The sequence below is a fragment of the Oratosquilla oratoria genome, chromosome 27, assembly GCF_046742065.1.
Source record: "Oratosquilla oratoria isolate Oo_2021 chromosome 27, ASM4674206v1, whole genome shotgun sequence".
Taxonomy (NCBI): Eukaryota; Metazoa; Arthropoda; class Malacostraca; order Stomatopoda; family Squillidae; genus Oratosquilla; species Oratosquilla oratoria.
Window position 1 is genome coordinate 20,148,765 of NC_134803.1, and position 22,910 is coordinate 20,171,674.

The 22,910-nt window shown below is 40.6% G+C and overlaps 1 protein-coding gene across 3 annotated transcripts in view; it reads left to right on the forward strand.

Annotated features, from left to right (window-relative positions):
- The window catches only part of RabGGTb (geranylgeranyl transferase type-2 subunit beta), a 95,244-nt gene that overhangs the window by 6,826 nt on the left and 65,508 nt on the right, over positions 1-22,910 (forward strand). For all 3 annotated transcript variants that reach the window (XM_076210319.1, XM_076210320.1, XM_076210321.1), the window contains exons 4-5: positions 7,555-7,713; positions 17,091-17,235. In XM_076210319.1, coding sequence (XP_076066434.1) covers positions 7,555-7,713; positions 17,091-17,235 — 304 coding nt within the window. The remainder of the gene's footprint in view (positions 1-7,554; positions 7,714-17,090; positions 17,236-22,910) is intronic.

Sequence of the window (22,910 nt, forward strand, 5' to 3'; positions counted from 1 at the left end):
AATTTATAGGAGGGTTCAAAGACCATTAGCAGGTACTGTGGGGCTGTTGATATGAAGTTAGTGAAATTTGATGCAACAGTAGGTATTTCTCATTTTGTGCATGTTCTTTATGTTCAAATTCACTAAGATGCAACATTAGAAATATTATGATTAATTAGAATTGTGCGATCTGTTCACTAAGATGCGATTTGCCCCAACTGCATTTCAAACAGTGCATCAGATGCGTAGTTCCACTACCTGCTGACAGGCGGCCACTTCCACTCCCAGTTCAATGTTTACAGTCACAGCCAGCCCAGCCAGTTTACTTATTCATCAAGATGGCCCCAAAACATCCTTCATCTTCTCCTTGAATAAGCAGTGGCCCTCCAGCTAAGAAAATACAGCACAAGTCACTTACTCTGGCTAAGAAGATGGAAATTTTGAGCTGGTATGACCAAGGACAAAAAACTTCAGTCATATCCCATGCCTTGGGATTGGGGGAGAACACACTGAGGCATGTCCGAGACTATACTGCAAAACTACGAGCAACTGTGGAAACAGGTTTGTTGTCTAGGACATTGCAGAGGGTAGCCTACAGCAGATCGTCGACCATGGAGAGGATGGAAAAAATGCTGGTGACTTGGATTCAACACCAGAACAAGACCAGTGTTCCTGTTAGTTTGGCTATCATTCAGGAAAAAGCTAAAAGTCTCATTAACAACATTGAAGGAAATGATGGGCCAAATAAATCCTTCCAAGCAAGTTCTGGTTGGTTTGCAAAATTTAAGCTAAAACACGGGTTTCATAACATCAAAATGATCAGAGAAGTAGCATCAGCAGACACAGAATCAGCCAGGAAATTCCCAGAGATGCTTAAGAAGACCCTGGAGGAAGGACAATACTCATCCAAGCAAGTGTTCAATGTAGACGAGACTGGCCTTTACTGGAAGAAGATGCCAGCGAGGACGTACATTGCACAAGAGGAGAAGATGGCACCTGGTTTTAAGGCATCCAAGGACCACCTGACACTGCTGCTGGGGGCCAATGCTGAGGGGTCTGCAGGCTGAAGCCTGTCCTCATCTATCACTGTCAGAATCTCAGAGCCCTTAAGGTAAGATTGGTTTATTTACTATTTATTGTGTAAAAAAAAAAAAAAAAAACTTATGTAAACACTGTTAATTTATTAGGGTTTGTGATTTGTTTTGGGTTGGGAGGGGGTGTTACAGTTCTTATGTTGTTATTGTTATTGTGTTAAATAATAAAATATTTAACACAATCAGGGTTTGTGAAGTATATGCAAGTGACATTAAAAATGCTTAGTTTTGTGATCCAAGCGAGTGGCTTATACGTTTTCTTTAAGAAAATGAAGCGTGGCCACACCTTAATGCTCAAGTAATTTGTGTGTTTCAGGGACATGACTGGGCTTTCCTGCCAGTCCATTGGTATGTCAACAAGAAGGCCTGGTTGACTGGGAAAATATTCAGTGACTACTACAAGAATAAGTTGCAGAGCAAGCTGAAAGCCTACTGCAACAAGGAAGGCATCCTCTTCAAGATTTTGTTGCTGGTAGACAAGTCATCCAGCCAGTCTTGAAAATCTCAGCAACATCAAACTGGCCTTCCTGCCTCCCAGCACTTCTCTGCTGCAGCCCTGTGACTAGGGGCTGATTCAAATGTTTAAGGCCTACTACCTGGGGTCTACAATGGCTGCTGCAGTGAAGAAAATTAATGAGGAGAACAAGATGCTGTGAGATTTCTGGAAGAATTTTACAATAAAAGTTGCTGTAACCTTCATCAAGCAGTCCTGGGGTGAAGTGCCAACAAAATGTCTGAATGGTGTTTGGAAAAACTGTGGCCTCAGTTTGTTCATTCCTTCTGCTGTGAATGGCATTGTTTCGAAGGCAAACAGGGACACAATGAGCTTGATGAGATTAGTTACCTCACCATGGTGACTGGTCCAGTCCACTAGAAGGTGTCACTAATTGATGAGATTGGTTCCCTCATCATGGAAGAAGATGGTTATCATCCCAGCTGTAGGAAGGAGAAACTTAATCATCTATACTGTTTAGGACTTATGTTTGATTCGCCCGTCCACCATGACATACATAATACATAGAGAATAAATACAAGCTTTGAACAGAGTATGCACATAAAACTATACATATATAAATTTAACAACACAACAGTTAACCTAATGTGAGATACAATATTTGGAACATACTGTATTATTTATAATAGACATAAATAATGATTTGATAAAGATTAACAATTTTATGTACAGTTGAAGCTATGTGGAGGAAGAGGACATTGATCAACTGCTTCAGTCACACAGACAAGAATTGAGCAATGAAGACCTGCTGGACATTGAAGCAGTGAACAAGGGGGAAAGAGAAGTGGCAGCAGCAGCAGCGGCAAACAAGGCTGAGGGAGGACAGATGCTCACAGCCAATATTATCAGAGAAGCATTGGGGAAAATAGAAGAAGGTTTTGCAATGCTGGAAGAACACTACCTCAATGTTGAACTAAACACCACAATCACAAGAAAGTGTATGGACACACTTTTCTGCTACACACAAATGCAGACTGAATTTCAAAAGAAAAAAATGCTAGACCACCATGCTGCGGTTTTTCAATAAACCGCCTGTGCAACCAATGACAGAAGAGGAAGAGGAAGTGGATGACCCTCAAGCCATAGTAGAGGATGTGCCAGAGTAAGTGGACAGCACAGATGAAGGTAGCAAGGGACTGAGAAGTGAGGGAGCATCGTGTTAAGTATTAATTGGTACTTTATTTACACCTTAGTGTTACATATAGGTTTAGAATGATACATTTTTGGAACATGTTCATTTTATTAATCAAATAAATGTGTTTTTCATTCAAAAAATTGAATTTTTTTGGGCCAAAACCCCATCCCCCATAATCCATTGTTTTGTTTTTAAGTTTGTGTGATACCTGTAGGAACCCATATCTCACACAAAATGAGAAATACCTGTATTACTATTATATGGTAACTGTTGCCTTGAGTTTTACTGGCAAGACCAGCAATCTTTCAGTAGTGAGCAATGGTCCTTTGGCTCTCTCATAGATTTCTGGAAGGAAAAATTATACTGTTGTTTGTATTGTATTAGTGTGTCTGTTTCTATGTCACTGACTAACAGGAGGAAGCAGTCACTGATTGTCGACTCTCCTTTTATGAAAAAAGTTTGAATCTTAGGTCAGATTCAAAGATCTAGAGCTTGCATCTAGGGGTTGCATTTCTAGATGGAGGTAAGGAGTGTTGATAGATTTTGAAGATGAATGTCAGGAAAATGATTCTCTTCATATACAGGACTGCCACTAGCAGATGAATATTGTTGATCTCTGTTGGGGTGTTAGTTTGTAGTTGATCTGTATATACCAATGGTCTTTTTTCGTCCTGTGAAGAGGTTGGCCAAGTTGGAACAAGCCTTGGCCCTTCACAAGAGAAAAAAACACAAAAGGGAATCTGTAGTCCCCTCACTAGTCCTCATTTAGTCACCATTTATAAGCTGGAGAAGTACAGCCAGAGGAAAAGGAGGTTCTATTTTATTTTTGTGGACTTTGAGAAAGATTTTGGCCATGTACTGAGGGAGATGATGGAGTGGGCCTAAAGGAGAAGGGGATACCTGAAAGTATGGTGGCAGTAGGTCTCTGTTGGAATGAAAATAGGCATTAAGATGGCAACAAGAACAATAGAAGAGTTTGATATTGGAATAGATATACACCAAAGCTCTATATTAAGTCCACTACTATTCATGATAACAATGGATTAGGCAACTAAAGAAACCGGTAATTGAGTTCCATGGGAGTTAGTATACGCTGATAATTTAGTATTGACAATAAAATTAGAGCAAGAAGTTTTGGAAGTGTTTTAGAAATGGAAATAAGAGAATTGAAAATAAACTTTGAGAAAACATAGGTAATAGTAACTGGAGGGCACAAGCCACAGTATTCAGTCAACAAGATGGCCATGTGTGATATAATTAGATGGATAAGTGGGGTTAATGGCTTTACCATAGAACTGTGCACCTATCAATTTCATAAGATATTCTATTGGGAGGACTTTAGTTTCTGTGTACAATGTCCTATTGGGATGGTTTTGGTTAAAGAAAATGGAGAAAAGTGGGAGGTGAGCCAGCTGTTGTTTGCGGACGACACTGCGCTTGTGGCAGGATCGGAGGAGGGATTGAGGAAGTTGGTGGCAGAGTTTGGGAGAGTATGTGATAGAAGAAAGCTAAAGATGAATGTGGGTAAAAGTAAGGTGATGAGATGTACAATGGGTGAAAGTGGCAGTAGACTGGAAGTGAGCATTAACCACTTCCATACAGTGCCGCCTACGTAGGCAGCATGAGGAGCAAGTAGGTACTCGCTGATGCCGAAGTCGCCATCTTGATTATATTTATTGTAGTTGTACCTACGTAATTTTCATTCTCTCTAAACTGGCTTCATCAGTTTTCTATGGTTATCAAAATACACGGGTGAAAGAGAACGGACAATTTAGCACTGACTTTATTTTTTATAATGCGATTATTATTTCGAGACATCGCACGTCGGGCAGCTAATGCTGCCAGACGTGCGATGTGCCCCGGAGGGAAGAGGTTAAGGGAGAGCGACTGGAGGAAGTGGATAGTTTTAGATACTTGGGTGCAAATGCGCTTGTGGCAGGAATGAGGAAGTTGGTGGCAGAGTTTGGGAGAGTATGTGATAGAAGAAAGCTAAAGATGAATGTGGGTAAAAGTAAGGTGATGAGATGTACAATGGGTGAAAGTGGCAGTAGACTGGAAGTGAGCATTAACCACTTCCATACAGTGCCGCCTACGTAGGCAGCATGAGGAGCAAGTAGGTACTCGCTGATGCCGAAGTCGCCATCTTGATTATATTTATTGTAGTTGTACCTACGTAATTTTCATTCTCTCTAAACTGGCTTCATCAGTTTTCTATGGTTATCAAAATACACGGGTGAAAGAGAACGGACAATTTAGCACTGACTTTATTTTTTATAATGCGATTATTATTTCGAGACATCGCACGTCGGGCAGCTAATGCTGCCAGACGTGCGATGTGCCCCGGAGGGAAGAGGTTAAGGGAGAGCGACTGGAGGAAGTGGATAGTTTTAGATACTTGGGTGCAAATGCGCTTGTGGCAGGAATGAGGAAGTTGGTGGCAGAGTTTGGGAGAGTATGTGATAGAAGAAAGCTAAAGATGAATGTGGGTAAAAGTAAGGTGATGAGATGTACAATGGGTGAAAGTGGCAGTAGACTGGAAGTGAGCATTAACCACTTCCATACAGTGCCGCCTACGTAGGCAGCATGAGGAGCAAGTAGGTACTCGCTGATGCCGAAGTCGCCATCTTGATTATATTTATTGTAGTTGTACCTACGTAATTTTCATTCTCTCTAAACTGGCTTCATCAGTTTTCTATGGTTATCAAAATACACGGGTGAAAGAGAACGGACAATTTAGCACTGACTTTATTTTTTATAATGCGATTATTATTTCGAGACATCGCACGTCGGGCAGCTAATGCTGCCAGACGTGCGATGTGCCCCGGAGGGAAGAGGTTAAGGGAGAGCGACTGGAGGAAGTGGATAGTTTTAGATACTTGGGTGCAAATGCGCTTGTGGCAGGAATGAGGAAGTTGGTGGCAGAGTTTGGGAGAGTATGTGATAGAAGAAAGCTAAAGATGAATGTGGGTAAAAGTAAGGTGATGAGATGTACAATGGGTGAAAGTGGCAGTAGACTGGAAGTGAGCATTAACCACTTCCATACAGTGCCGCCTACGTAGGCAGCATGAGGAGCAAGTAGGTACTCGCTGATGCCGAAGTCGCCATCTTGATTATATTTATTGTAGTTGTACCTACGTAATTTTCATTCTCTCTAAACTGGCTTCATCAGTTTTCTATGGTTATCAAAATACACGGGTGAAAGAGAACGGACAATTTAGCACTGACTTTATTTTTTATAATGCGATTATTATTTCGAGACATCGCACGTCGGGCAGCTAATGCTGCCAGACGTGCGATGTGCCCCGGAGGGAAGAGGTTAAGGGAGAGCGACTGGAGGAAGTGGATAGTTTTAGATACTTGGGTGCAAATGTGGCAGGGAAAGGTGGAGGTAGAATGTAGATTGAGAGAAGTGAGTAAATGCCTTGGTGGATTAGAGTGTAATGAGGAATAGACATTTGGGAATGGATGCTAAGAGGAGACTGTATGAAGGAGTGATTGTGCCAACAGCACTGTATGGGGCAGAAACATGGAACAAAAGAGAAGAAGAGAGAAGGAGTTTGAATGTGTTTGAGATGAGGTGTCTGAGAAGTATGATGGGGGTTACTAGGCTAGATAGAGTGAGAAATGAGGAGGTGAGAAGGAGAACAGGGGTGGAAAGGGAGCTGGGAGATAGGGTTGATGAAAGAATATTAGGATGGTTTGGACACATGGAAAGAATGAGTGAAGAAAGACTAGTAAAAGAGGTATGGAAGGCAGATGTGGAGGGAGTGAACATGAGGGGACGTCCTAGGATGAGGTAGATGGATGGGGTGAAGGGGGCTTTGGGGAAGAGAGGAATGTCTGTTGAGGAAAGACGGGGGAGAGGACAGAAGACGGGTGAATGGAGAATGGTTGTATATGGATGATGATGTGATTGCATGAGGTGGAATGGGCGGGGGGATGGGGGTGAGGTAGTATGTTTGAGCAAAATTTGACGCAGCCCGAAGGGATTTCTCCCCGTCTTCTCCTTTTATGCAAGTGGGGGGTCGCCGATTTAATGAAGCCGCCTTGCTGTGGATGTGCTGTGTCTTGCGACACTGCTTCTGACCCAGGGCAGTGGACAAGGTGCAGGGATGACCCGTCATCCAGGAGGTGCCAAGATAAGAGGTAGGGTGGAGGGGTGTGGAGTGTATTCAGGGATGGAATGGGTGGAAATGATTTTATGCCTTTTCCTTTTTGGCTATCTCCCTTGTAAGGGGGAAGAATCCTTGGTATATGTATGTATGTATGTTCTTAATACTCTCAATGCTTATGTTGTATAGTTTGTAAAGTATTTTTTGCTGATTTTTGAGGCATGCTATGGGAATGTCATTCCTTAGACTGTCTGGCTGACCAGTTTTGCACTATGGAAACGTAGTCAAGGATGGTTCAAAATTGCTTGAAGACAGTAATGAGTTTCCTTCTGTTGTCCAAAGCTTGTGCTTGCAATGGACTTTAATTGGTTTAGTTTCTTGTTGATTTTTATTGTCAGATTTTTGACATGTGGGCTGAAGGTTGTATTATTATTATAAGTGAGGCCTAGAATTGTTGGATTCTTTTCCAACGAAAGGGTTTACCTGTTTAATTCAACTACAGGGTGTTTTTTTTATTTACAGTTGTCTGTAGTGAGCAATGTTAATAATGATTTCTGGGATGAAGGTTTCCATTATATTATGTCAGAGTCATTACTCTAGTTCATCTAATATTATTGTAGTTTGTTGTGCACTTGATTGAACAGAATAATGTTTTCCTTATTTTATTCTTCAATTGCTCTTGGATAATCAAATCACTGAAATGAATTTTATTTCTTTCAGATTTTAACAATTCTAGATTCATTGGACACATTGGATATAGAAGGCATAGTGAAGTATATTGCAAGCTTACAAAAAAGTGATGGTTCCTTTGCTGGGGACAAATGGGGAGAAGTGGATACTCGTTTTTCCTTTTGTGCAGTAGCGTGCCTTGCCCTTCTTGTAAGTAGACTAATTATGATATAAGTTTGTGGATGTAGTTAATGTTCATTACTCTTCCTATTTTATAATGCATATTAATGCTGCATTTTAAACTATATCTGTGTGTTATTGTGTAACAATAACACTTAAAGGCCTATATTATTGACCAAAAATAGTACACCTTTATGTTTTGCTGGAGGAAGTATGGTATTTTTTTTTAATAGTATGATCATTCTTCAACTTTTTAAACTTCCTTTTTCTTTACTGAACTCTTATATTTTAATAGTCCACTTTGTACAATATATATTTTAAACAGAAACATTTTTAATTTATCAAGATTTTGCACATACATAAACCAAAAGACCTTTCCCCCTTATAAGTAGGGGGTGGCCAAAACAACACCCATCAAAAACCCATTTTATGTCCCTCTTATCCTAGCACCTTGTGGATGATAGGTTATCATGGCACACTGCTTGGGTAAAAAGCGGTACAGCAAGAAAAAACACTTCCACAGCAGGACCCAACAACTGGAGCTAGTTTATTCCCACTTCTTTCATTTTGTGGGAACTGCCTTCCTCGTCTACTTGAAAATTTACAGACCAGACAAGAACATCTCTTTGGGCTTTATTATTTCCTCATTCATTTACAGTTACTCTCATTTCACTCCAGTCTTTGGTACTCTCTCTTCTTACCTAACAGACATTCCTCTTGCACTCAATGCCCTCTTCACCCCATGCATCCACTTCTGCTTTCCACATACTTTTTGCTAGATTTTACTTACTTATTGTTTGCATATGCTCAAATCATCTTAGCACTCTTTGATCCACCCTATCTGCCAGTTCTCTTTCCACCCCTGCTCTCCATCTTATCTCCACATTTCTCACATTATCCATCCTTATTACACCTACCTTGTTCCTTAAAAACACTTCATTTCAAAACAGGTTCTCCCTAGTCAACATAGGCAGAATCACTCCATACAAGCTTCTCTTTGTTTGTTCTCATATACTTATTTTCACCACCCCCCCATGTAGACATTTGCTTGTTGCACTTATTCTATCATTCACCCCCATCTCCACTCCATTCCCTGCTACATGTGACCCCAAATACTTAAAGCTTTCCACTTACTCCAATCTTTCACCCTGTAAACTACTCACCTTCAGTCCATCATTATCATCACTCCATGTACATCTCTTCACCTTACTTTTGCCTATATTTAATGAGAGTTTTCATACACACCCTTCCAAACTTTATTACTGACTGCTTAAGGCTATCTCCTGACTCAGCTACAAATGCAGTATCATCTGTAAACAAGAATTGACTCACCTTCCACTTCCCTCTACTCTCACTCACTAATTTCAACTCCTTGCATTTACCCTCCTCACTGCCTTAACCACATATACAGTGCTCGACAAAAAGTACCATCTGCCCGGGTTGAGGTGGACAGTACTTTTGTCAAATCTGGAAAGACCCATACAAGTGGCATGGTTTCATGACAAAAATTATGTCTGCCTTCAACAAGCAGGAAGGGGCAAAGCTTATCAGCAAGCCAAGAAATAATTATGTCAATCATATTGTCATGATAACTTTTGAGCCACCCTGTGATACCATTTTGAGTATTAGTAAGGATGTGAGTGCAGAAAAATAGCCCAAATAGTTGTTCTCAAGAAATCTGGCAGGCAAATGAAGGAAATTGCCAAACAGGGTAGTGTGTGTGCACATACCATCTGCCACTGTGTTGCCAGATTTTCCCACAAAGGAAGCAGCCAGACTCCTACCATTGCTAAGAGGTCTGGGAGGCCTAAAAAGACTGGGGATTGGGCTAAAAACATTGTGAAACTTGAACTAGAGCCTAATCCATGTGTGACAGCCAGACAAATGAAGGAAAAGAACCCAAAACTGTTCGGAGAGTGTTCAGTGAGAACCATCAACCACTCTATTGCTGACTTGGGGTGCACAAGCCACTGCCTAGTGAAGCTTCTTCTTCTAACCCTTAAGCAGAGGAAATTTTGCAAGCCAGATTTCTTGAGGGCAAATATCTGGACTATGGTTTCTGCACTCACGTCCTTAGTATTGTTCATATTGGTATCACAGGGTGCCTCAGAATATGTTGTGGTTGGGTTTGAGAGGGGGCCCTAGACAGAGGGGTCATGGCACACAACCTCCCTCCTTACCAACAAGACAATGACTGATGTGATTAAATCTTGGATTGCTGATAATCCCCACCACTTCCCCGCATGCTGTCAGCAGACAGAATTTTTGGTGTAAAACAAAGTCACTCGTATAGGTCTTTTCAGATTTTAAAAAAGTACTGTCTGCCTTACCCCAGGTTGACAGTACTTTTGTTAAGCACTGTATGTTGAACAACCATGGTCACAGTACACAACCCTAGATTAGCCTCAGCTTTACTTCAAATCACTCACTTTCTCCATTCCCAACCCTCACACTAGCTCTAGTACCAATGTAAAAGCTTTTGACTGCCCTCAACAGACTTCCCCCTAACCCATACATCCAAAATACCTTCCATAATGCCTCTGTCAACCCTGGTATATGCCTTTCCATATCCATGATAACCCAAAAGACATCCTTACCCCTTGTCAAAAACATAGAATCTTGATCAACACAGCCTCTTATTTTCCTAAATCTACATTGCCCTTCCCCAGTCACTCCTGTTCCCTCCTAATCTCAATTAACACCCTCCCATATGCCTTACCAACTACATTTAACAGACTGAACCCTCTTAAACTACTTTATTTGTACTTGTCTTCTTTTCCCTTGCATAGTAGAAGTACACATGCACTCCTCTGATCTACTAGTATACTTTTCCCCAAATGCACACATTGATATCTCGATAGCCTATCCACCATAACAGCTTCTTTCATTAGACACTCCTTATGACAGCCATTTAACCCAAGTGCTTTATCAGCTTTCATCTATTTCAATGTTCTTTGTATCTCTTCTTTTCTTATCTGTAACCCCATCATTTTCCTTTCTCATCACAGTCATTTTCTTGACATCTTGACACCCGTCCCATGAATCTTTTCACTTGCTTTCAAAACTTTTTTTTCCCTCAAAATTCTGTCAAACACATACTTCATTTTACATCCACTCTCCTCTTAGCTTCCCTCACCTTATGTTTTGTTTTCATACTCTTTAATTTATACCCATTTTATGATTCACTATTACTTCTTTGCAACTATTTTTCATATGCTTCATTTCTACCACCACTGCCCCAATTTCTTCATCCCACCAATTGCTGCCTCTTCTGTTCCCACCTGTCCACATCATTCCACATGCCATTGTTATACATATATCAAGGCTTTTTCACCCTTACAAGGAAGGTAGCCAAAAAACAAAGGCATAAACCACTCCCACCCATTCCATCCCCAATACACTCGACTCCCCTCCACCCTCTACCCTCCTTCTTATCTTGGCACCTCCTGGATGATGGGTCATCCCTGCATCTTGTCCACTGTCCTGGGTCAGAAGCAGCATCACAAGAGACAGCACATCCACGGCAAGGCCACTCCATTAAATTGGCGACCCCCCCCCCCCCTCTCCATACCCACATGCAGAAAAGGAGAAGACGGGGAGAAATCCCTTCGGGCTGCATCAAAGTTTTCTCACACATACTACCTCACCCCCCATCCCCCCACCCATTCCACCTCATGCATCACATCATCCATATACAACCCAAAAATTTAACCATGGAAGGATCCTGATGCAAAAGGGTAAATGTATGATCCATCATCTGGGATGGAGTTTGGGAACTGATAAATGAAGGCAATTTACTCTTGGTAGACATATTTAAAGTAGAGCAAGGTAAATGGTAAATATAATCCACTCATTAATAGCATGAAAACAAAAACAAGAAATTCTTAATACATACATTAATTATGGCAATTGCTTACAGAAACATACCCTTCTAAGATAAACTTGGGCCAGCAGTCCACACCTGTAATTTTTTTTAAAAACCCCAATTTTCTAACTCAAAAAGGAAAACGGCACAAGGGGTAACTATACAAAAAAAAAAAATTAAAACAAAATGGCTGCATGTGACATAACAAATATGGTCGCCTCTAACATAAGTAACAAGACAAAAAAAAAAAAAATGGTAGCCTGAACAGAGAAATGAACTATTGTTCAATTTTCACAACATAATCACAATAACACAATTTGACATGCATGCATAACTACCGTATATTTCCACGTATAAGACGACCCTAAAATCCAAAAATTCACCCCTTAAAATTGGGGGTCGTCTTATACTACCATTATAAAAATCAGACCTTGAATTCTACGTGAGATGACTTGGTAGGCTAGCCTGCCGATAACCACAGATACGCAGGAAATGATTCACATTATGATAAGAACTGGTAATAAAGGTAATTATACCATATTTACCGTATATATTATTGGCATATATTTATAGTAAATTGCAATTGTTAATAAATTCGATGAATAATTCTTTATAATGAAATTACTGTACTTTTAACGGTCTCACGAAACGTCGACCAAAGCCGACCAAGCCCAAACAATGACAGCTTTTGCTCAAATGCATAATTTTATATAGAAATTAGCATATGGTTGCATTATTCTCCAATTTTCTTTAAAATGTGAGATTTTCATGTAATTTGATCAAAGAAAAGTTACGTTTTTATCCTCTGCAAAATTACCAAAGTCGACCAAACACAATGACGGCTTTTGCTCAAATGCATAATTTGGTCGGCTTTGGTCGACTTTGGTAATTTTGCAGGTGATAAAAACGTAACTTCTCTTTGATCAAATTTCATGAAAATCACAAATCTTAAAGAAAATAGGTCAAATAATGCAACAAAATACTAATTTTTATATAAAATTATGCATTTGAGCAAAAGCCGTCATTGTGTTTGGTCGGCGTTGGGCGACTTTGGTAATTTAAATTTTGCAGAGGATAAAAGCGTAACTTCTCTTTGATCAAATTACACGCAAATCACACATTTTAAAGGAAATAGGTCATATAATGCAACCATATGCTAATTTAATACATAATTATATGCATTTGAGCAAAAGCCGTTATTGTTTGGGTTTGGTCGGCTTTGGTCGACGTTTAGTGAGACCGCAACCTTTTTCTTTCGCTAACTTTTCAGTAATTTTCAAGACTGAAAATAACAATTTTGGATTACAGTACATAAAACGTTTATTTATAAAAAAAAATATTACAGTAGTTGCATTTAAAACATACAAAATTTAAAGATTATAAAATTATAAAACTTAATTTCTAATCATCATCAATATATATTACACATCAAACGTATTTCTAAAACCTTTATTTTCAATAAAATTACGTTACATTCAAAACTTAAAACATTATAAAACTATTTATTTATATAAAACCCTTCAAACTCGTCATAATCATCACTCTCTGTTTCGAAAAGTTGTTCGAACATATCACAAGATTCCTCAAATATGCCGTCATCGTAGGGATTCCAGTCCGGTTCCGGTGAGTCGACTTCGGCTTCGTCATCACTTTCATACAATAAATCATCTTCAGTGCCATCCATGGCATTAGATTCCAAATTTTTAAATAGATTTTACGATACTTTCGACCTTAACACTTTCCCAAGCTTTAATAACAAACTCGCAGAGAACATCAAGTGATGCACTACGCATAGCTCCACCTTTTGTAAATGACTTCTCTCCATTCGTCATCCACTCGTTCCATTGATACCTAACGTTATCTTTAAACGTCGAACCAGGAACGTAAATAAATCGTTTTTGTTAGTTGACGTGTGCTCTCAGAAAATCATGATAAATGATTTGCTTTGTTATTTCATTTTTGAATTTAAAAGCATACAGTAAGTAATTTCTCTAGTATAAGGATACAGTTAAGTAATGAGAAAGAAAAGAGTAAAAGCGAAAAAAACGGCTGATAAACGTAATCAAAACAATTGTCTTTGTACGATAGGTTTGATACACTGATGCTTTTGTAATTTAGCAGTCGCCTTATACTATCGATATGAGATAAATTCATAAAAATTTGCTCTAATTTTGTGCCTCGTCTTATACAAAGGTCGTCTTATACACGGAAATATACGGTAACAAAAAATACATATACACAAGATTACAGTCACAGTGAAAAGGTAGCAAACTGAAACCAGCAAATGGAGGTGATCTGCGGAAAAATAAGCTGTTCATTAATCCTTTCCCATCCAGGCCTCCAGATGAATCACTGCACACACAGTAATAGTAGTTAAACATCTGATTGATATAGCTGACAAATATGTCCAAAATCCAGGCAGGATGCCAAGCCAGAGATCACTTGGGATAAAGAAAAAAAAATCACACTGTGCCCACCAAGACACTGCTCATATATAATTCTCAGTCATTGTTTTTTCTCCCCCCCCCCTTTTTTTTAGCCAGGTTATTCATAACTTTGGGACTTATATATGAACAATTAGTTCATATATAAGTCCCAAAGTTATGAATAACCTGGCTGAAAAAAAGGGGGGGGAAGAAAAAACAATCACACGGAGCTATGAAACTGGCCAGCCAAACTTCACTAAACTTTTTATCACTCAATCATCCAAATGTTAAATAAAAATAGCATATAACAAGCAATTTACTGCATGCTATCACAATGTTATAGGGTCACTAAATAAAAGCACATGAATCACTACAAATGAACATGTATAAAAGTGTGCCAAAGCACCACAATAAAAAATGCGTATGTCCAGGAAGGAGGTGGAGTAACAACTGGGATGCCAAGCCTTGAGTTGACATGGCAAACATACACAATTCACTTGGTTCTCCTCACAAAGGCACATGGAATTGTAATTAAATAATACAATAACAATAAAATTGATACAACAAAATCTATAATGTCATGGAAAAACACAAACACAATTGAACAATTTGCAAGTATAATACGCTACAATAGCTGTATGCTACAACACAGTACTTAACTAGATTATACATAATGGTACAATACCATCACACCATTTTTGTGTACTTTATCCTTCATATATCTTCATAATTCTTGAGAACATAGTTTTGTTTTTCATGTCCTTTAGTCTTAGTTTGGGATGGTGTATAAGCTGCATTGATAACCTTTCTCTTCTGAGTTTAGTATAGATACATATACCAAAGGCTTTTCCTCATACAATGGAGGTAGCCAAAAAACAAGGGTATAAAATCCACTCCCACCCATTCCATCCACACATACTCCATTCCCATCCACCCTCCTCCCTCTTATCTTGGCTCCTCCTGGATGACAGGTCTTTCCTGCATCTTGCCCACTGCCCTGAGTCAGAAGCAGTATTGCAAGACACAGCACATGTACAGCAAGGCTTCTTCATTAAATCGGCAACCCCCCTTTCCGTCCTTTCATGCAGAAATGGAGATGGGGAGAAGTCCCTTCGGGCTGCATCAATTTATTTTTCACACTCCACCCCTATCCACTCCCTTTCATGTATCACAGCATCATCTATACACAACCATTCTCCATTCACCCCTATCTTCTGTCTTCTCCCATCCTTCCTCAACAGACATTCCCCTCTTTCTCAATGCCCCTTTTACCCTATCCATCCATCTCATCCTTGGTCACCCCCTCATGTTCACTCCTACCTCTGCCTTCCACACCTCTTATACTAATCTTTCTTCACTCATTCATTCCATGTGTCCAAACCATCCCAATACTTTTTCATCCACCCTATCTCCCAACTCCCTTTCCACCCCTGTTCTCCTCATCTCTTCATATCTCACTCTATCCAGCTTAGTAACCCCTATCTTACTTCTCTGGCACCTCATCTTCTCTTATGGTCCACGTTTCTGCCCCATACGGTGCTATCGGTATAGTCCCTCCTTCATACAATCTCCTCGTAGCATCCATTCCCAAATGTCTATTTCTCAATACACTTTTTAATCCCACAAGGCATTTACATGCTTCTCTCAATCTACATTCTTCCTACACCTCCACTCCTCCCATTCCCACCACATTCGCACCCAAGTACCTAAAATTATCCTATTCCTTCAGTCTCTCTCCCTTAATACTCACTTCCAGTATGCTGCCACTTTCTCCCCTTGTACATCTCATCACCTTACTTTTACCCAAATTTATCTTCAACTTCCTTCTTTCACACACCTTCCCAAACTCTGTTACTAACTTACTCAATCCCTCCTTCCTGCTACAAGCACATTGTCATCAGCAAACAACAACTGGCTTATATCCCAATTTTCTCCATTTTCTTTAACCATCTCCAATCCCTGACCCATTACCCTTGCATTTACCTCTCACACCACCCCATCCATGTATAGATTGAACAGCCAGGGCAACATAACACATCCCTGGCAAAGTCCTACCTGTACCTTAAATCACTCACTCTCTCCATTACTAATCCTAACACAAGCTCTACTACTCTAGTAAAAATTCTTGACTGCTCTGAAAAACTTTCCTCCTGTCCCACATGTCTGCAATACCTCCCACAGTGCCTTCATGCCTACCCCATCATAAGGCTTTTCCAAATCCATAAAGGCCCAAAAAACCTCCTTACCTTTTCCTAAAGCTTTCTCACATATGTCTTACCACAAAAATCTGATCCATGCAACCCCTACCTGTCCTAAACCCACACTGTTCCTCACCAATTATTCCCTCTGTTCCTCTCCTAATCCTCTCAGCCAAGGCCCTCCCATAAGTTTTCCCAACTACCCTTAACAAGCTGATCCCTCTGAAACTACTACACTCACACTTGTCCCCTTTTCCCTTGTAAAGTGGAACTATACAGGCCCTCCAGTCCTCTGGCACTTTACCCTCTCTTAAATAAAAGTTAAATAACCTCACCAGCCAGTCCACTATCACTGTATCTCTTTTTTACATTCGGCATGATACCCATCCAACCCAGGTGCCTTACCGGCTCTCATTTTAACAATGCCTTTGCCTCATCTTTCCTTATTTCTCCTTCATTTTCCCCACTCATCACTGTCATTTTCTTAGCACTTTCCACTTCAACTACCTTTCCTTCCCTATCCTCCTGCACACTTAGCAATGCCCTAAAATATTCTGCCTGTCTTCCTCTTACTGTCTCTTCCTTTATCGTCTCTCCATCTGCCCTTTTTACCTTTTCTTCTGTAATTGATTCACCTCCTCTTCCTCTCTTAATTTTTTCCAAAACATCTTTTTATTACTTTCAATTTTTTTTGTCATACTCTTTCCCCATTTCACACCTGCTTCGTCTTTGTCTCCTTTATTTTATGCTTTACTTCTCTTCTTGAGGTAAGTATTGTGTTACAGTTGAAGGGGGACCAGAACAGTAATGAAGCAAATAGTTGTGCTGAACTTCTTAGCTGTGGAGTTACTCATTGAAGTGGCCACAGTGTTGTTAAGATTGTGTTCATAGCATATATCTCATTGTTTTCTTTTTTAGAAACGACTAGATGCAATAAATGTGGACAAAGCCATCGAGTTCGTAATGTGCTGTCAAAATGTTGATGGTGGTTTTGGAACACGGCCTGGATCAGAGAGTCATGCAGGCCAGATCTACTGCTGTGTTGGTTTGCTTTCTATCACAGGTAAGCCACAAAATAATTCACATAACATTTTTTGTTTCCTTATTCTATATATGGGGTGTAGGGGGGTGGGTTGGAGCTGTAGCACCTAGGGTAGGAAGCAGCCGCATCGTATGTGTAACTCAATTTTTATACCACTACCAAAGATAAACGGAGCAATGGAATGTAGTAAACATCGCACAGTCAGTATCATGAGTCAGATAACCAAAATTATATTAAGGATAGTTTTAAATAGAATAAATAAAGTGAGAGAACAATTTTCATGGGAGCTATTTGGTTTCATAGAAGGGAAAGGAACAGCAAATGCAATTTTTATAATAATGATGATTATGGAGAGGATGATAGAAAAACAACAAAATGTATATATTTGCTTTGTTGACTACGAGAAGGCGTTTGATAGGGTAAGACATGAGGATTTGATAAATATTTTGGAAAGAGTGGATATAAATAGCAAAGACATGAGTATCATCAGAAATTTGTATTGGAGGCAAAGAGCAGCAGTGAGGGTACGGGGAGGAAGAACAGAATTGTCAAGCTATAAAGAGGCGAGTGCGTCAAGGCTGTGTTATGTCTCCAGATTTATTTAATTTATATGGGGAGATGATCCTTAGGGAATTAGAGGGAATGGAAGGGATTAAATTTGGAGGATATAATATAAATCATATCAGATATGTTGATGACACGGTATTTGTGGCTGACTCAGAAGAAAAACTGCAACATCTATTGACTGTAACCGTAAGAGCTAGTGAGGAGAAAGGTTTAACCACTTCAGTACGGGACTTAAATCTCGCAGGCAGCAGCCAATGCCAGCCGTATGACGTGTCGTAATAATACTCGCATCATAAAATATAGTCACCGCTTATATCGATCGTTCTCTCTTTCACCCGCGAATTTTGAAAACCACAGAGAATGGGATTCAGGGCGCATTTGGGAGAATGTAAAAACACAGGGGCGACTACAATAAATATAATCAAGACGCCGATATGGCAGCGTCGCGAATCCACTTGCTCCTCATGACGCCTACGTGTGCGGCACCGTATGGAAGGGGTTAAATGTAAATATGGGGAAAACTAAAATACTAATGGCCAGTAAAACAGATCCACCAAGAGTGCAAGTACAAATAGCAGGGAGAAGAATAGAACAAGTAACCAAATTTTCGTACCTGGGAAGAGTATTGACACAAGATTGTAGATGTGAAAAAGAAATAAAATCAAGGATAGCGATAGCTAAAAGCACGTTTCAGAAAATGAAAGGGGTTTTAACAAACAAGAAAATGTCTACAGATATAAGGAGAACAGTTAAAACATTTATATGGTCAACATTATTATATGGTTCAGAAGCGTGGACAATCAGCAAAAAATTGCAGGAAAACTTAGAAGCAGCAGAAATGTGGATATGGAGACGAGTATTAAGAGTACCATGGACAGCAAAGAAAACAAATGAAGAAGTATTGAGAGAAATGGAGACAGATAGGGAATTGATGACAACAATAAGGAAATGACAGTTGCGATTCTTAGGACATATAATGTGGAGGGAAGGGTTGGAAGAGATGGTGATGACGGGAATGGTGGAGGGAAGGAGAGCAAGAGGAAAGCAGAGGGAGAAGTATATGGACGGGCTGATGAGGGTGACGGGAAAACAACTCAAACCAGCACAGATGTTACAAGTAACTAGGGACCGTGAACGGTGGCGCTCCATGGTTGCTGAAGTCCAAGAGGATATGGCACGACGGTAAGAATTCTATATATCTATCTGTATATGAAAGGCTACTTCCTCCTTATAAAGAAGGTAGCCAGCCAATGTATCCACCCATACTGCTCCTCTCCATCTCCAGTTTGTTTTCTTCTCATCTTAGCTCCTCATGGCTGAAGGGTTATTCCAGTCTCCCATCTTCTGGCTGGGTGAGAAGTAATATAGCAAGACACAGCACATCCATAGCAGAGCCTCACCACTTCATTTACATGGTGGTTCTCCCTCTTCATCTCCTCATGTGAAAATGGGGAGAAATCCCTTTGTGTTGCATCAGTTTATAATCTATTCAGGGACCAATTATGAGTACTTGCAAATGGTAGTCCAGCAAGATGGACAGCAGAGTCGTCAATTTTCAAAACCTGCACCCTCCCATCAGGTTACCACTTTCAGCCAGTGTCATAGAAACAATTCCACACTGATACAGCACAGACAACAGTCCAAAGTTTCTTCCCAGAGAGATCTTTGGGAGGTTCTGAGGACTTGCCAGCCACTGTGGGGTTGTGGGTTTTCCACTTAATGAAACTCAAGCCAAGAATTGATTGATAATCCATTCACAACCATTTTCACTTACTCCTACCTCTTGCCCTCTTACTCCACTCAAAAGACATTCCAATTTTACTCAAGGCTTCTTTCACCCCATCCATATTTCATTTTCTCTTCCCCTCAAGTTTACTTCCTCCACTTTTGCCTTCCACTCTTTTTGCTAGTCTTTCATTACTCATTCTTTCCATGTGTGCAAACCATTCCAGTATTATTTCATCACGCCTCTCTGCCAGCTCCCTTAACCCCTTCCATACGGTGCCGCACACGTAGGCGTCATGGGGAGCGAGTGTATTCGCGAGGCTGCCATATCGGCGTCTTGATTATATTTATTGTAGTCACCCCTCCATAATGACATTCTTTCTAATTCTTTTGTAATCGCATTTTCTATGGTTATCAAAATTCACGGGTGAAGAGAGAACGATCGATATAAGCGGTGACTATATTTTATGATGCGAGTATTATTACGACACGTCGTACGGTTGGCATTGGCTGCTGCCACCGAGATCTAAGTCCATGACGCCTACGTGTGCGGCACCGTATGGAAGGGGTTAATACTGTATGATGCAGCCCCAAACATCTCAACCCACACACAGTTATTGTACTCATTCCCATTCTGCCAAAATCTCACCCACTCCAAACTATTCTGATAACAACTCTCCACACCCCCCATCAAAGACAAAAAAATCTCATAACAATAATCAAGGAAGAGAATAATTTACCAAAATTTAATGGACAAAACACTCCTGTACTCAACCTACTCTCCAAAGTTGAACCTGAAATCTCATGTAGAAGTGTCACAGGTGATATAATCCAGTCCGACATTTTTGAGGAAACAGACACATATCAAGAGTTTGTTCAACATTTCAAAAATTCCTTTGCAGTATTTAATCAATTAGGCTCACTTTCACCCCTCTACTCATTGGCCACAATGTACAATACTGCCCCACATATAACAAAGGAAAGAGCAGTAAAAATTGCATTCACTTTCAAAAGCAAGAGCAGGGAAAGCCTCAAATACTCAGACTGGGTTACAGACAACAAAATCTCACTCGAACACGTAATCTCAGTGCTAGCCTATTTCCAACTAACTTCTCAATTACTCCCAGACACACTCCAAAAAGCTGTCACAATTCCATTCACATCAAGCACCACACTAGGAGAATTTTTCTGGAAATTCTCCGATACGGAAAGAACAATTACACACATCCACAGTCAGTATGTACCTATCACCTCCACCCACACAGTAGCCGAAGTAACACAATCAACATCTCATAACATGAAGTCGAGATAGGTGTCTTGCACTCGCTACCACTCAGGTCAGCACTCTACATCACGAACATCATTCTTTTGCCCCTACTGCCAAAAACTAGGGCACAACACAAACAGATGCTACTACAGACAGCCATCCGAGCCAAATCACTACTGCAATTACCACAGAACATGTTACCACACGAGTGACTACTGTCATGTGCTCTTGACAAGAAGACAACAAAGAACCTGTTTCACTACAACACTCACCTGCCAGAGACACACATAACTTATGTTTCATATGACTACAAAACATAAACACAACATGCAAGTCCACACAAGGCACTCCATACCTGGAACTTCCCTCACCAACCCTGCCTGAATACCCCAGACACTTCCTCATCTTCCATAGTATTCAAGTCAACCTCAAACAACACCCAACTCACCATATTTCTAGGCAATGGATATCCTGTTAATATTATGTCCATGTACAGTTTTAACAAACTCCATTCGGAGTGCAAGAAAATCACCATCCTAGAGCCCCCTGATACCCAACTTGCCAGCATCGATGGTGTACCATTCCCTATCCTTGGAAAATTTTCCTTGGATATTAACTTTAAAGATCAATGCCCACCCATTCCACTTACATACATATACCAAAGGCTCCCTCCCCCTTACACAGGGGGTAGCCAAAAAGAAAAAGGCACAGAAACCACTCCCACCCACCCCATTTCCCACACACACCACTCCCCTCTGCCCTCCTCCCTCCCTCTCGTCTTGGCACCTCCTGGACAACAGGTCATCCCTGCATCCTGTCCGCTGCCCTGGGTCAGAAGCAGTGTCGCAAGACACAGCACACCCACAGCAAGGCCGCTTCATAAATTCGGTGACACCCCCCCCCCTCTCCGTCCCCTCATGCAGAAAAGAAGACGGGGAGAAATCCCTTTGGGCTGCATAGATTTTTTTCTCATACATACTTCCTCACTCCCCCTCATGCATCACAGCATCATCCATACACAACCCTTCTCCATTCACCCCTGTTTAAAAGAGGGTAGAGTGCCATAGGACTGGAGGAGTGCCTGTATATTTCCACTCTACAAGGGAAAGGAGGACAAGTGTGAGTGTAGTAGTTTCAGAGTGATCAGCTTGTTCAGTGTAGTTGGGAAAGCTTATGGGAGGGTCTTGATTAAACAGATTAGGAGAGAAACAGGGAGTAATTGATGAGGAACAGTGTGGGTTTAGGACAGGTAGGGATTGTGTAGATCAGATTTTTTGTGGTAAGACAGGTATGTGAGAAAGGTATAGGAAAAGGATGTATTTTGGGCTTTTATGGGTCTGGAAAAGGCTTATGACAGGGTAGACAGAAAGGCACTGTGGGAGGTATTGCAGATATATGGGATAGAAGGAAAGCTGTTAAGAGAAGTCAAGAGTTTTTACAATAGTAGTAGAACTTGTGTTAGGATTAGAAATGGAGAGAGTGGGACTTTGTCAGGGATGTATTATGTCACCCTGGCTGTTCAATTTATACATGGATGGGGTGGTGTGAGAGGTGAATGCAAAGGTAGTGGATCAGGGATTGGAGATGGTTAAAGAAAATGAAGAAAAGTGGGAGATAAGCCAGTTGTTGTTTGCTGACGACATTGTGCTCGTAGCAGGATCAGAGGAGGGATTGAGGAAGTTAGTGACAGAGTTTGGGAAAGTGTGCAAAAGGAAGTTGAAGATAAATATGGAGAAAAGTATTGTGATGAGATGTACAAGGGGAGAAAGTGGCAACAGACTGGAAGTGAGCATTAAGGGAGAGAGACTGGAAGTGGAAAGTTTAATATACTTGGGTGTGAATGTGGTGGGAAAGGGAGGAGTGGAGGTAGAATGTAGATTGAGAGAAGTGAGTGAATGCCTTGGGGGATTAAGAAGTGTAATGAGAAACAGACATTTGGGGATGGATGCTAAGAGGAGATTGTATGAAGGAGTAATTGTGTTGACAGCAATGTACAGGGCAGAAACATGGAACACAAGAGAGGAAGAGAGAAGGAGTTTGAATGTGTTTGAGATGAAATGCCTGAGAAGTATGATGGGGGTTACTAGGCTAGATAGAGTGAGAAATGAGGAGGTGAGGAGGAGAACAGGGGTGGAAA